The sequence below is a fragment of the Phaenicophaeus curvirostris genome, chromosome 26, assembly GCF_032191515.1.
Source record: "Phaenicophaeus curvirostris isolate KB17595 chromosome 26, BPBGC_Pcur_1.0, whole genome shotgun sequence".
Classification (NCBI taxonomy): Eukaryota; Metazoa; Chordata; class Aves; order Cuculiformes; family Cuculidae; genus Phaenicophaeus; species Phaenicophaeus curvirostris.
Window position 1 is genome coordinate 5,886,193 of NC_091417.1, and position 13,911 is coordinate 5,900,103.

General features: G+C 64.1%; 1 protein-coding gene across 1 annotated transcript; it reads left to right on the forward strand.

Moving 5' to 3' along the window:
• The first annotated feature begins 213 nt into the window (after nt 1-213).
• Nucleotides 214-13,477, forward strand: ADAM11 (ADAM metallopeptidase domain 11). The gene is made up of 26 exons (XM_069877334.1): nt 214-271; nt 1,817-2,007; nt 3,324-3,400; nt 4,346-4,412; nt 5,798-5,883; nt 5,956-6,022; nt 6,159-6,207; nt 6,308-6,375; nt 6,591-6,665; nt 6,746-6,817; nt 7,432-7,598; nt 7,674-7,758; nt 8,856-8,946; nt 9,056-9,107; nt 9,243-9,342; nt 9,616-9,687; nt 9,806-9,898; nt 10,010-10,090; nt 10,173-10,223; nt 11,282-11,345; nt 11,437-11,536; nt 11,611-11,730; nt 11,813-11,981; nt 12,058-12,172; nt 12,416-12,506; nt 13,214-13,477. Exons 1-26 carry the CDS (start codon nt 214-216, stop codon nt 13,257-13,259), a joined length of 2,307 nt encoding a protein of 768 aa, XP_069733435.1. The 3' UTR covers nt 13,260-13,477.
• The last annotated feature ends 434 nt before the right edge of the window (nt 13,478-13,911 follow it).

Genomic DNA, 13,911 nt, shown 5'->3' on the forward strand with positions numbered 1-13,911 from the left:
TGCTGGGGGGGCTGTTCCATACTGGGGGGGGTTGTTCCCCCGGGGTCCGGGGGCGGCGCTGTGTGTCCCGGGGGGTGCGGGGTTTGGGGCGGCGCTGCGGGTCCCGGGGCCGGGCGGTCGGTGTGTCTGTCGGTCGGTGTGTCTGGCGGTCGGTCCGTCTGTCGGGAGCGGCCCCGGCTGCTGGGGCCGCGGCGGCGCGGGGGATGCGGAGCGATGGTCGCGCTGCGGGGCTGCCTGCTCGCCGCTCTGCTCGCCCTCGCCCCGCGGGCAGGTACGGACCGACCCCCGAGCCCCGCTCCGGCCCCGACCCCCCGACCCAGACCTCATTCCCCGCTCTATCCCCGTTCCCATTCCCGTTTCCCATTCTCCGGTCCCCCTCCCCGTTCTCATTCTTCCTCCTCATCCCCATCCCCGTTCCCCCTCCCAGTTCGCCGTTTCCCATCCCCGTTCCCCATTCCGGTTCCCGTTCTCCTTCCCCGTTCTCCCTCCCCATCCCCGTTCCCCGTTCCCGTTCTCCCTCCTCTTTCCCCTTTCCCTATTCCCCTTTCCCCATTCCATCTCCCCCTCCCCGTTCTCCGTTCCCATCCCCCGTTCCCATCCCCGTTCCCCCTCTTCATTTCCCATTCCCGGTTCGTGTTCCCTCTCCCCTTTCTCCGTTCCCATCCCCGTTCCCCCTCCCCATTTCCCATTCCCGTTCCCCCTCCCCTTTCCCTGTTCCCATTCCCCCTCCCCATTCCCGTTTCCCATCCCCGTTCCGCTTCCCGTTCTCCTTTCCCCCTCCCCATCTTCGTTTCCCATCCCCGTTCCCGTTCCCCGTTTCCCATCCCCGTTCCCCGTTTCCCATCCCCATCCCCATCCCCATCCCCATCCCCATCCCCGTTCCCGTTCCCGGCGCCGCCGCTGCGGTTTTTTCGCTGCATCGACACATTTTCCCGCAGCGCCGGGAGGGGCCGGTGGTGTCCCCGGTGTCCCCGCTGCTGTCCCCACCCTGGGGACCCCGACACCCCCCGGGTGTCTCCTACCGGCAGGCGACACCCCCGTCCGCTCCCCCCTCCCCCCCAGCCCCAGCTGCCCTCGCAGCAGCCCCCGCAGCCCCCTGGGACGTGTCCCCATCCCGGCTCCCCTGTCCCCTGCGTGTCCCCTGGGTGTCCCCACAGCCGCCTCCATGTCCCCAAGGTGTCCCCACAGCCGCCTCCGTGTCCCCTTGGGATGTGTCCCCGTACCAGCCCCCCGCATCCCCTCCGGGAGGTGTCCCCAACCCTGCCCCCCCTGTCCCCTCCCCGTGTCCCCCAGGACCCGCTGCTGTGTCCCATCCTCCCCTTGCTCCAGGTGCCCCTGGGTGCTCCCCTCCGGGATGTGTCACTTTACCAGCCACCCGTGCTGTCCCCTTCAGGATGTGACACTGTCCAGGGGCTCCCAAATGTGTCCCCATAAGTGTCCCCTGGGTCCCCCAGCCCCGGTGCCCCCCTCTGGGTGTCACTCTGCCAGCTGCCTGTGTCCCCTCTGGGTCGGTGCCACTGTGCAGGACCCCCTGGGCTTCCCCTCCCAGATTTGTCCCCATATGTGTCCCCCGGGCACCCTCACCCCATGCTCCTTGGTGTCCCCTCCTGGACACAGTGTCCTGTCTGTGTGTCCCCGCTGTGTCCCTCTGTGTCCCCCTGCCACCCACGCCATCCCTGTCCTCACCCTCCGCATTCCTGGACACCTGGGACTTTGGGATGCTGTGCCAACCTGGGTCCTCCCAGACCATGTCCTCTTCTCCACCCCCCCATGTCCCCAGCTCCCCCGGGCTGTCACCGGGTCCCCTGTCCCGCAGGTCCCTCCGCGCAGGCCGCCTCGCTGCCCCGGTGGCTCCCCCGGGCATGGCCCGACGGGCAGGTGGTCTCCCAGCTCACCCACCCCAGGCGGCTGGTGGGACGGAGCTCGGGAGGGGAGGTCCAGAAGCACCAGCTGGACACCAGGGTCCGCAATGAGCCTGGAGGAGCAGGAGGAGGAGGAGGAGGCCCGGTAAGCAAACCCCACGTCCACTCCCTTTCCCGTGTCCCTAGGTGGGCAGGGTCCCAGGTGGTGGCCATGGCCAGTGTGGTCACACTCGTGCGGCCACCAGCATCCTGAACCGGAGCCTTCATCCCGCGGGATCGTGCCACCACCGTCCCCTCTGGTGAGGCACAACCGTGTGCCATGAAATCCCACTAAATCTGGTGCCAGGAGAGGTGAAATGGGAGCAGGCAGGGGGATTCTGCGGAATGAATGGGCCTATGGCTCCGGGAAGGATGGATGCAGGCCACGTGGAAGCATCCCGCACATCCACCCAGTGCCGACCCCCAAATTCCAGCTATTTCCATCCCCCAAATTCCAGCTATTTCCATCCCCCAAATTCCAGCTGTTTCCATCCCCCTGAACTTGGTGCATCCACGCTGGCCGGTGACCTTCACCCCACTGCCAGCTCAGCCGGCGTTTCAGGGCGCCGGCACCTGCATCCCATCCAGCATCGCGGGGTGGTCGATGCTTTCAAAGATGCCGTGGCGGCTGCGGAGCCCGGCGCGCATCGATCCCCCCACAAACCTCACCGGATAAAAGGCAAAAATAATGAGCTGCAATTCCCACAAAGGTGATTTAAAGCCAGCCTGGAGTAACAGCACCGGATGCCGGGAAATGCCAGGGGGGCTCCGGCTGCTGGGGGGCTCAGGGGGGCTCAGCCAGGAGGGATGGAACTGGGGATCCTGGTGGATCCACACTTGGATCCCTCGTGAACATCGTGTCCCCTCCCCATGGTGGCACACGCGTCCTCATCCCCATGTTCCCATCCTGCGCTGTGCCTGGGTGCCAGCGAGGACACGGGGCACCCAGGGAATGATTTGGCTCCTCTGATTGCTGATTTCGCACCGGGGGGCTCCGGTGGAGGCCGCGGGGACCCTCACCCTTGTGGTGAGCTTGCCAGGTCTCAAGCGCCGCAGCACGCGGGTCCCGCTGCTGCGGGCAGGAATTAGGTCAGGAGCACCAGGCGCCGCAGGGCGGGTGAAGCCAAGCTCAGCATCGCTCAGCATCGCTGCAACCGCGCTGGGACACGGGGGGACACTCTGGCAGCCCCCACCCCACCTCGGTCCCGAGGAGGGGGACAGTGGGATGTGGGGTCCTGCCAGCGCTGCGGAGCGATGGTCGGAGGTGAAACCCCAGCGTTTTCCTTTACGTTTGATGTTTGGGGTGAAAGATAAAAGTGACCTCTGGTGGCTGCAGGTTTGGGTTGGGGTTTTTGTTGTTTGTTCGGTTTTTCCCGTTCCCTGCGGGCCGTGGCGGGGGGTAACGGCTCCGCTGTCTTGCAGGGGCTGCACCTGGCGCAGGTGAGCTTCGTGGTGCGTGCCTTCGGCTCGGCCTTCACCCTCGACCTCCACCTGAACCAGTGAGTGGGGCAGGGGGTGCCAGTGGGGCTGGGGGCGCCTGCTGGGGGATCTGAGGCCACCTACCGTGGGGCTGGGGGCACCTACTGTGGGGGTGGTGGCACCTGCTGTGGGGTTGGGGGCACTCCTGTGGATCTGAGACCACCTATTGTGGGGCTGGGGGCACCCACTGTGGCTCTAAGGCCACCTACTGTGGGGCTGGGGGCACCCACTGTGGAGCTGGGGGCACCTGCCATGGGGTCTGAGACCACCTATTGTGGGGCTGGGGATGCCTGTTGTGGGGTTGGGGGCACCTACTCTGGGGTCTGAGGCCACCTACTGTGGGGCTGGTGGCACCTACTGTGGGGCTGGGGGCACTTGCTGTGGGGCTGGTGGCACCTACTGTGGGGCTGGGGACACCTGCCGGGGGGTCTGAGGCCACCTATTGTGGGGCTGGGGGCACCTGTTGTGAGGTCTGAGACCACCTACTGTGGGGCTGGGGGCACGTACTGTGGGGTTGGGGGCACCCGCTATGGGTCTGAGGCCACCTACTGTGGGGCTAGGGGCACATACCATGGGGCTGGGGACACCCGCTGTGAGGCTGGTGGCACCTGCCATGGGGTCTGAGGCCACCTGTTGTGGGGCTGGTGGCACCTGCTGTGGGGTGAGAGGCACCAGCAGTGGGGCAGGGGTCAGCAGCCATGGGCTGGGGGCATCTCTTGTGGGTCGGGGGGTGCCTGCTGTGGGGCTCATGGGGGTCATGCCGTGAGGCTAGGGGGTCGCTTCTGCCTCCCAGCACGAGAGCAGATGGAGGCGCCAGGGTCCCTGGTGCGGCGCTGGGGGCTGATCTCGGGGGGAGCGGGGCCGGTGTCGGGCGATGCCATGGGCACAGGTGGTGATGGGGGCACAGGGCGCTGCCAGCTCTGTCCTCCTCTTCTTCCTCTTCTTCCTCTCCCTCCTCACTGCAGCCACCTCCTCGCTTCCCACTATGTGGAGCGGCACCTCGGCGCGGGCGGCAACGACAGCCACAGCACGGTAAGAGGCACACCGAGCTGTGCCAAACCAACGCCGCGGCAGCCTGCGCTGTGCATGGGGTGCTGCACCGTGCCCCTCTGTCACTGCGTGCCATGCTGTGCCGTGCCACATTCATAGAATCATAGAGTCATAGAATCACCAGGTTGGAAAAGACCCACCGGATCATCGAGTCCAACCATTCCCATCAATCACTAACCCATGTCCCTCAGCACCTCATCCACCCGTCCCTTAAACCCCTCCAGGGAAGGTGACTCAACCCCCTCCCTGGGCAGCCTCTGCCAGGGACCAATCACCCTTTCCATGAAATTTTTTTTTTGATATCTAGCCTAAACCTCCCCTTTCAGGTAGCTGTAGCGAGCAATGAGGTCTCCCCTCAGCCTCCTCTTCTCCAGGCTAAACAACCCCAGCTCTCTCAGCCGCTCCTCTTGTTCTCCAGCCCCTTCCCCAGCTTTGTTGCTCTTCTCTGGACTCGCTCCAGAGCCTCAACATCCTTCTTGTGGTGAAGGGCCCAGAACTGAACACAGGATTCGAGGAGCGGTCTCACCAGTGCCGAGTCCAGAGGGAGAAGAACCTCCCTGGACCTGCTGGCCACGCCGTTTCTGATCCAAGCCAAGATGCCATTGGCCTTCTTGGCCACCTGGGCCACTGCTGGCTCATGGTCAGTCGCTGCCAACCAACACCCCCAGGTCCCTCTCCTCCAGGCAGCTTTCCAGCCAGACTCCTCCTAGTCTGTAGCTGCTCAGGGTTGTTGTGCCCCAAGGGCAGGACCCCGTTAACTCCATTTCCCACCACTCTCTGGGCCCTCCATCCAACCAGTTTTCCACCCAGGAGAGTGTGCGCCTGTCCGGGCCAGAGGTGACAGTTTCTGAAGCAGAGTGCTGTGAGAAACTGTGTCAAAGGCTTTACTGAAGTCCAGGAAGTTCCATCCACAGCCTTTCCCTCATCCATTTGATGGATCATATCGTGCCATGCTGTGCTGTGCTATATTGTGCTGGGCCATGCCACACTGTGCCACGTTTTACCATGCTCTCCCGCACCGTGCCGTGCCATGCTACATTACCCATGCCATCCGTGCCGTGCCAGCGCTGAGGTCACGGTGCCCATTTCCCAGTCCGGCAGAAGCCCAGGATTACCACCAGCCGCTCGGCACCCCCACCCTGGGGTGCCCCCTGCCCCCGGCTGCCGCCCCGCTGGGTGGTGCCACCCCTCGCGCGGGGGATGCCCGGGGTGCTGCCAGCCGTGCCGGGGTGGCAGGGTCCCACCTGGGTGCCATGGGCACCACGCACCCCAGCCCAACTACAGAGCCACCCGCCTGGAGATGCCGGTGAGGGGGCTGTGCCTGCGCAGCACCGCGCAGGATGCACCCAGGGGCGCCTCTCGCGCAGGGTGCCGGGGAGCACTGCTACTACCAGGGCTGGATCCGGGGGCAGCCGCGCTCCTTCGCCGCTCTCTCCAGCTGCCAGGGCCTGCGGTGAGTACGGCTGAAAAGGGGGGCTCAAGGGGCTTCGTCCCTCTGCACTGTCACCTCCATGTCCCTTTGCAGCGGGGTCTTCTCCGACGGCCGGGCCACCTACCTGATCGAGCCCCAGGTGGGCACTGAGCACAGGCAGGTGAGTGGGAGACACCCGTGGCCCTGCCTCAGTTTCCCCACTGCAGCACTGCAGGTCTGACTGTGGCTTGGGGACAGCCCTGGGGACACGGGGATGTGGCAGTTCCCCCTCCCCACTGCTTATCTCCCCACGGTAGGGCCTTCAACCACATGTTGTCCAGCGTGTCCCCAGCTGTCCCTGGCCTGGTGAGTCTGTGTGCATCTGACTCTCGTACTCGAGGGCTGGTGACAATGGCCCCGGTGGCTCCGTGTCCTGGACGCCACCAACTGTGTCCCTTCCCTCCAGACTGCCTCTTCCCTGCGCTGCCCCAGCGCCTTGCGGGCGGGTTACCGAAGCTGCGGCGGCGGCGGCAGGTCGGTGGGGCTGGTTTGCGGGCGCTGGCGAGCGTGGGTGCTCCTGTGCGAGTTGGGAGATGCCCTGGGGATCCTCTGGCAACCTGCTCTGAGCCCACTCTGCTCCAGGCATCCCCAGGATCCTGCCGGGCTCCCAAGGGCTCACAAAGCCGCTTGGCTGGGGCTTGGCGGGTGGATCTTTTCGGGTCGGCTCAGAGGCTGCTTCTCGCCGGCAGGTCCGCCGAGCCCAGCACACGGTGCACAGCGAGACCAAGTACATCGAGCTGGCGGTGGTGAACGACCACCAGCTGGTAAGCGTGGGGGTCCCAGGACCAGGGGGTTAGGGGTTGGGGCGGCCACTCCACCCTAACCAGGCCCCTGGTGCCCCCAGTTCCTGCAGCTCCGCAAATCCGTGGTTCTCACCAGCAACTTCGCCAAGTCCGTAGTCAACCTGGCTGACATGGTGAGAGAGTTTGGTCTCTGGCACCTAGTGGGTTTGATCCCAGGGGGTTCATTCCAGGTATTTGTCCTTGGTGGGCTTGTCCCTGGAGGAGGGGAAATGGGAGGATGTCCCCAGTGCCCCTGTGTTCATCCATGGCGGGTTTGTCCCCAGTATTGGGTGGGTTCATCCCTGGGGACGTGGTCCAGTGGGGATTTGTCATCAGTAGCTGGTGGGTTCATCCCTGAGGGAGGTTGTTTCCATAGCCTGGTGGGCTTCTCCCACTGGGATTTTGTCCCCAGCACCCAATAGGTTTCTTTCCGGTGGGTTTGTCCTTGTTGGGTTCGTTTCTAGCACCTGGTGGGTTTGTCCCCTAGGAGTTTGTTCTTGCTGGGTTCATCCTTGAAGGGATTTGTCCCCAGTGCCTGGTGGGTTTGTCCATGGTGAACCAATCCAAATGGGCGCTTGACCTTGGGGGTCTTGTCCTCAGTGCATGGAGGGTTTGTCCCTGGGGAGGTTGTCCCCAGCTCCTGATGGGTTTGTCCCCAGGGGATTTGTCCTTAGTGCCTCATGCATTTGTCCCCGTGGGGTTTGTCCCTGGCACATTTGTCCCCAGAGCTGTCCCCTTGTCCCCGCAGATCTACAAGGAGCAGCTCAACACCCGCATCGTGCTGGTGGCCATGGAGACGTGGGCCTCAGAGGACCGGATCCGCATTGGGGAAGACTCCCTGGAGACCCTGAACGAGTTTGTGAAGTACCGGCACGAGGGGCTGGTGGAGCAGAGTGACACCGTTCACCTCTTCTCGTGAGCTTCACAGCCGTGTCACCTCCCTGCAGCCGGGAGTCACTGTCCTTGTCCCCACCGTCCTCTTCCTTGCAGGGGTCGGACGTTCCAGAGCAGCCGCAGCGGCGCTGCCTTCGTGGGGGGCATCTGCTCACCCACCCACGCCGGGGGCGTCAACGAGGTGGGTGCTGCCAGATCCCTCTCGGGTGTGGGACGGGGACACGGGCTTCCCTGCGGGGAAAACTGATTGGATGGCCGGGCCCAGAGAGTTGTGGGAAACGGAGTTAACTCCAGCTGGAGGCCAGTTCCAGGTGGTGTCCCCAGGGCTCAGGGCTGGGTCCAGCCCTGTTCGATGTCTTTATCAATGACCTGGATGAAGGCATCGAGTGCACCCTGAGCAAGTTTGCAGGTGACGCTAAGCTGGGTGGAAGCGTGGATCTGCTGGAGGGCAGGCAGGCTCCAAAGGGATCTGAACAGGCTGGATCCATGGGCTGAGTCCAATGGCATGAGGTTTAACAAGGCCAAATGCCGGGTCCTGCACTTGGGGCACATCAACCCTGACCAGTGCTACAGACTAGGAGAAGTCTGGCTGGAAACCGCCTGGAGGAGAGGGACCTGGGGGTGTTGGTTGAACATGAGCCAGCAGTGGCCCAGGTGGCCAAGAAGGCCAATGGCATCTTGGCTTGGATCAGAAATGGTGTGACCAGCAGGTCGAGGGAGGTTCTTCTCCCTCTGTACTCAGCACTGGTGAGACAGCTCCTCGAATCCTGTTCTGGGCCCCTCACCACAAGGATTTTGAGGCTCTGGAGCGAGTTCAGAGAAGAGCAATGAAGCTGGTGAAGGGGCTGAAGAACAGGCCTTATGAGGAACGGCTGAGAGAGCTGGGGTTGTTTAGGCTGGAGAAGAGGAGGCTGAGGGGAGACCTCATTGCTCTCTCCAACTACCTGAGAGGAAGTTGTGGAGAGAAGGGAGCTGGGCTCTTCTCCCAAGGGACAGGGGACAAGACAAGAGGGAATGGCCTCAAGCTGCACCAGGGGAGGTTTAGGCTGAACATTAGGAAAAAATTTTTCACAGAAAGGGTCATTGGGCAGTGGCAGAGGCTGCCCAGGGAGGTGGTTGATTCACCTTCCCTGGAGGGGTTTAAGGGATGTGTGAATGAGGTGCTGAGAGACATGGTTTAGTGTTTGATAGGAATGGTTGGACTTGATGATCCGGTGGGTCTTTTCCAACCTGGTGATTCTATTCTGTTCTATTCTATTCTCTGACCCTCCCGCGCAGTACGGCAACGTGGCTGCCATGGCGGTGACGCTGGCACAGACGCTGGGGCAGAACTTGGGGATGATGTGGAACAAGCACCGCACGGCGGCAGGTACCCCCCACCCCCCGGCAGTGGGATGGGGACAAGCCGGGGGACACCGCGGTGCCACCGCGCTGGCGGCAGGACAGCCGCCCCCGCAGCCCCTCTCCTCTCCTCCCAGGGGATTGTCGGTGTCCGGACTTGTGGCTGGGATGCATCATGGAGGATACAGGGTGGGTGCACGTTTGGGATGGCACTGCCGTCATCCCCAGGGTCACCGCTCCTGGGTGACAGCTGGTTTTGGTGACAGCTGTGCCTGCCGATGCCCCCGCAGTGGCACAGGGGTGACAGTGGCTCCCACCCAACAGGTATTACCTCCCGCGGAAGTTCTCCCGCTGCAGCATTGACGAGTACAACCAGTTCCTGCAGGACGGTGGTGGCAGCTGCCTCTTCAACAAACCCCTCAAGGTAATGACCCCTCCTGGTGCCCCGCAGGGTTCAGGGTGGCACCAAGGATCCCTCGGGACTCGTGGTGCCCCCAGGCCCTGCCATGTCCAAGGAAACAGCACTGGCGTCAAACCCAGTGTCCCCAGTGCAGGACAGAGCTGGACCCTCGCTCTTCACGGCAAAACACCAGCAATCGGGGGGTCCTGGTGTTCCCCTGGGGATGGGATCCCCTTTCCGGGGGGCTCACAGCAGCATTTTCCTTGGGACACCTCACCATCTCCTCCACCCCGGCAGCTCCTGGACCCTCCAGAGTGCGGCAACGGCTTCGTGGAGGCAGGAGAGGAGTGTGACTGCGGCTCGCTGGCGGTGAGCAGGGACCGGGGTCTGCTCGCTGTGCCATGCTGGGGCTGTTGGCATTGCCGGGTGACTGATGTGCCGTGCTGTGCCATGCTGTGCCAAACCATACCGGTCACTGTCCCAGCAGGAGTGCGCAAGGAGTGGGGGCAACTGCTGCAAGAAGTGCACACTGACCCACGACGCCATGTGCAGCGACGGGCTTTGCTGCAAAGGCTGCAAGGTGCGGGGCAGGGGGGAGCCAGAGCCGGTGGCCGGCGGGGCCAGATCCTGCGAGCCACCAGGGTTCCTGTGTCGTGGGCTCCTGACGTGGCGGCTTCATCCCTGAGTGCAGTACGAGCCGCGTGGTGTGTCCTGCCGGGAAGCTGTGAACGAGTGTGACATCCCCGAGACCTGCACAGGTGACTCCAGCCAGGTGAGCCGGGCTGGGAGGGACACGGGGGGACACAGCGCAGGGCCACGTGGCATCACCCGTCCTCCTCCCCGTGTCCCCGCAGTGTCCCCCCAACCTCCACAAGCTGGATGGCTACTTCTGTGAAAATGAGCAGGTGAGTCCAGCCCAGTGTGGTGGGATGTGACCATCGGGTTCTGGCACATCCCTGCAGGCTCCGGCGTGTCCTTATGGACCCAGACACGTTCTGTGGAGCTTGGACAAATCCTGTGGGGCTCAGGCATGTCCCTGTGGGCTCCAGCATGTTCTGTGGGGCTCCGACACATCCCCATCAGTCTCTGGCATGTCCTGTGGAGTTGGCACATCCCTTGGGCTCCAGCATGTCCTTGTGGGCCCAGGTGCATCCTGTGGGGCTGGGGCAAATCCCATGGGGCTCAGGCATATTTGTGTAGCTCTGACATGTCCCCATGGGCTCAAGCATGTCTCGTGGGCCTCTGGCACGTCCTGTGGGGTGGACATATTCCATGGGCCCCAGCATGTCCCCATGGGCTCAGGCATGTTCCACGAGGCTGGACACATCCCTTGGTCTCCAGTATGTCCCCACAGGCTTCAGCACATCCCAACGAGCTCAAGCGGGTCCGTTTGGGCAGAGGCACATCCTCTGGGCCTCTGGCATGTCCTGTGGGGTTGGACACATTCCTTGGGCTCCAGCATGTCCCCGAGGGCTCCAATACCCTGGTCTAGGACAGCTCTGTGTGGCCAACTTGCCACAGGATGCTCTACATGGCCAACTCTCTGAAAGGATAACTCTACATGGGGAACTCCTAACTCTAACCTTCTCCAAGCAGAGTTGGCTGTGTAGAATTGTCCCATGGCAAGTTGGCTGCGGAAACTTGTCCCTTTCCACCAGCGTCATGGTGACTGGGCATCACCAAGCCACGTGCGAGGGTGTGGGTTTGGGAGTGAGCAGTAGCCGGGGTCCTTGGGACATGCAAACCCTCCCCATGCATCGGTTTGTCACTGTGCCAGCCGGGACATGGTCCCTCCTCCCCATGCGTGGCCGTGGTCCCCATATCCCACCTGTGGTCCCCGTATCCCACCCGTGGTCCCCGTATCCCACCCATGGTCCCTGTATCCTGCCCGTGGCTGTGGCCCGTGTGCTGCTTGCTCCCACAAGGTGCCTGCAGTGCCGTTTCCCCTCTCCTTGCCCCCCAGGGCCGATGCTACGGTGGGCGCTGCAAAACCAGAGACCGGCAGTGCAACGCGCTGTGGGGCCGCAGTAAGTGCCAGCCCTGGGGAGGCTTCGCTGGGGCAGAGGGGACAAAATGTGATGAGCAGATGATGTGCGTGTGACACCCGTTATCTCCCAGGCTCGGCCGAGCGCTTCTGCTACGAGAAGCTCAATGTGGAAGGGACCGAGAGGGGCAACTGCGGGCGCGAGGGGCTGGGCTGGCTGCAGTGCAACAAGCAGTGAGTGAGCCCCGTCCATTGTGTCCCCTCCCGGGTGCCACCCGCCCGCTAGCGATGCCACCGGTGCCTTGCAGGGACGTCTTGTGTGGCTTCCTCCTCTGCGCCAACATCTCGGGCGCCCCGCGGCTGGGTGAGCTCAGCGGCGAGATCGCCGCCACCACCTTCTTCCACCAGAACCGCTACGTGGATTGCAGGTGGGTGCCACCACCACGGGGATGGGGATGTCTCCAGGGCAGGGGTGTCCCAGTGTCACCTGCTCTTGCCCTCCCGGTGCAGGGGAGGCCACGTGCAGCTGGTGGATGGCTCAGACCTGAGCTACGTGGAGGACGGGACGCCCTGCGGCCCTGGCATGCTGTGTCTCGACCACAAATGCCTTCCAGCCAGCGCCTTTAACTTCAGCTCCTGCCCCGGTAGCTGGGATGGGAAGATCTGCTTCGATCATGGGGTGAGGGACCCAGCAGGGGACAGCGGGGACCCCAGGGGTGTCGAGGCAGTCACGGGGTGACGCCATCCCCTCGCAGGTTTGCAGCAACGAGGGCAAATGCATCTGCCGGGCGGAGTGGACGGGGAAGGACTGCAGCGTCTACGACCCCATCCCTGAGCCGAAGCCCACCGGGGAGACGGAGCGCTACAAGGGTCCGTGTGCCCCACAGGGGGGCTCCCCGTGTCCCTGCTGTCCCTGGTCCCTATGGGGACCTGCTTTGTCCCCAGTGTCACCATCCCCTCCCAGTGCCGCAGCTCAGCTGGGCACAACTGGGTCTTGTCCCCCCACAACCCCCCCAGGTCCCGACGTTGCTGGGGCTGCCCAGGGGCTGTGTCCCTGTGTCCCCCCCACTGATGTGTGTCCCTGTCCCCTCCTCCCTGTCCCCTCTGTCACAGGTCCCAGTGGCACCAATATCATTATCGGCTCCATCGCGGGGGCCGTGCTGGTGGCTGCCATCGTCCTAGGGGGGACAGGCTGGGGATTTAAGTAAGCAGCCCGCATGGCTTGTCCCCTCTGCTGCCACCACTGTCACTGGCCGTGTCCCCCTGTTCAGTGTCACCACATCAGGGCCAGTGTCCCCTGCCCTCTTGGGGACACCCAGGCACCCTCGGGTCGGGGCTCTGCCAGTGCCCTCTAGCTGGGCATCACCTGGGGATGCCTGTTCCACTTGTCCCTGCCTTGTCCCTGCCTTGTCCCTGCCTTGTCCCTGCCTTGTCCCTGCCTTGTCCCTTGTCCCTGCCTGCTCCCTTCTCCCATCCTGGGCCTCTGGCTGTGCCTGGTCCCTTGTCCCCTTGTCCCTGCCTTGTCCCCTGGTCCCTGCTGGCCCCCTTCTCTCTTCCTGGGCCCCTGGCCATGCCTGGTCCCTTGTCCTGTTGTCCCTGCCTGGTCCTCTTGTCCTTACCTGATCCCTTTGTCCCTGCCTGCTCCCTTGTCCCTGCCTGCATGTGTCCTGAGGAAGGGGTCACCGTCACCCTGACCCCTTGCTCGGTCCCGCTCGTGTCCGTCCCCCAGCATGGGGTCGGGGGGGGCTGTGTCGGTGACCCCCCCCGGCGTGTGCTCCTGCCTGTCGCTGGGACACGGCTGCCACCCGTGGGAGCAGGGACACCGGGGGACAGCCGGTGATGGTGGGGGACACAGCAGGGACAGAGGGGTGGCACTAACGCTCGTCTCCTCTCCCCCCGCCACCCCCCAAGGAACATTCGCCGAGGAAGGTACGACCCGGCGCAGCAGGGAGTGTAACCAACCCCCCCCATCGTCTCCTCGTCACCCTCACTGTCACCGTCACCGTCCGGCAGCCCGGCGGCGTGGGAGCCCGTCTGTCCGTGTCGCTGTGTGTCCGGCCGTGCTGTCTCCATCTCTGTGCCCCCCAACAGCTGAAAAGAGACAGCGGGGTTGGGGGGGGGCCTGGCGGCGGCCCCCCCTTTGTGCTGGCTCTTTTCGGCTCAGTGTCCCCCCATGTGTCCCCCCCGTGTCACAGCCCCACACTTAACGCACCCCAATTCTGTGTTTCAGGTCCGGGGGGGCTTGAGCGGGGCCACTGCGCCCCGCTTCCCCCCCCCTCCTTCCCAGCGCCTCATTAACAGCAATTAAATGGGGCGTCCGAGAGCGTCCGGCCGAGGAGGAGAGCCGGGGGGGCGCCGGGGCCTCGGCCCCCCCTGACCCCCACGAATGTACCCCCAGCCCCGGCGCCGCCGCACCGGGATGAATGTACCCGCGGGGGCGAGCGGGGACCCCACCCCACAGCCCCCTCAGCATCTTCCAGCTCTGGGGCCTAGGCAGGCCCGTCTGTCCCAGTAGGAGGCCTGTCTATCCCAGTATGAGGCCAGCCTGCTCCAGTTTGAGGCCTAGTGCACCCCAGGACCAGGCCAGTGTGCTCCAGTTTGAGGCCAGC

Coding starts and splice junctions, on each gene's coding strand:
- ADAM11 (XM_069877334.1), top strand. CDS start 214: ATGGTCGCGCTGCGGGGCTGCCTGCTCGCCGCTCTGCTCGCCCTCGCC. Junction 5,884..5,955: donor TCCAGCTGCCAGGGCCTGCG/GTGAGTACGGCT, acceptor GTCCCTTTGCAG/CGGGGTCTTCTCCGACGGCC. Junction 12,173..12,415: donor GGAGACGGAGCGCTACAAGG/GTCCGTGTGCCC, acceptor CCTCTGTCACAG/GTCCCAGTGGCACCAATATC.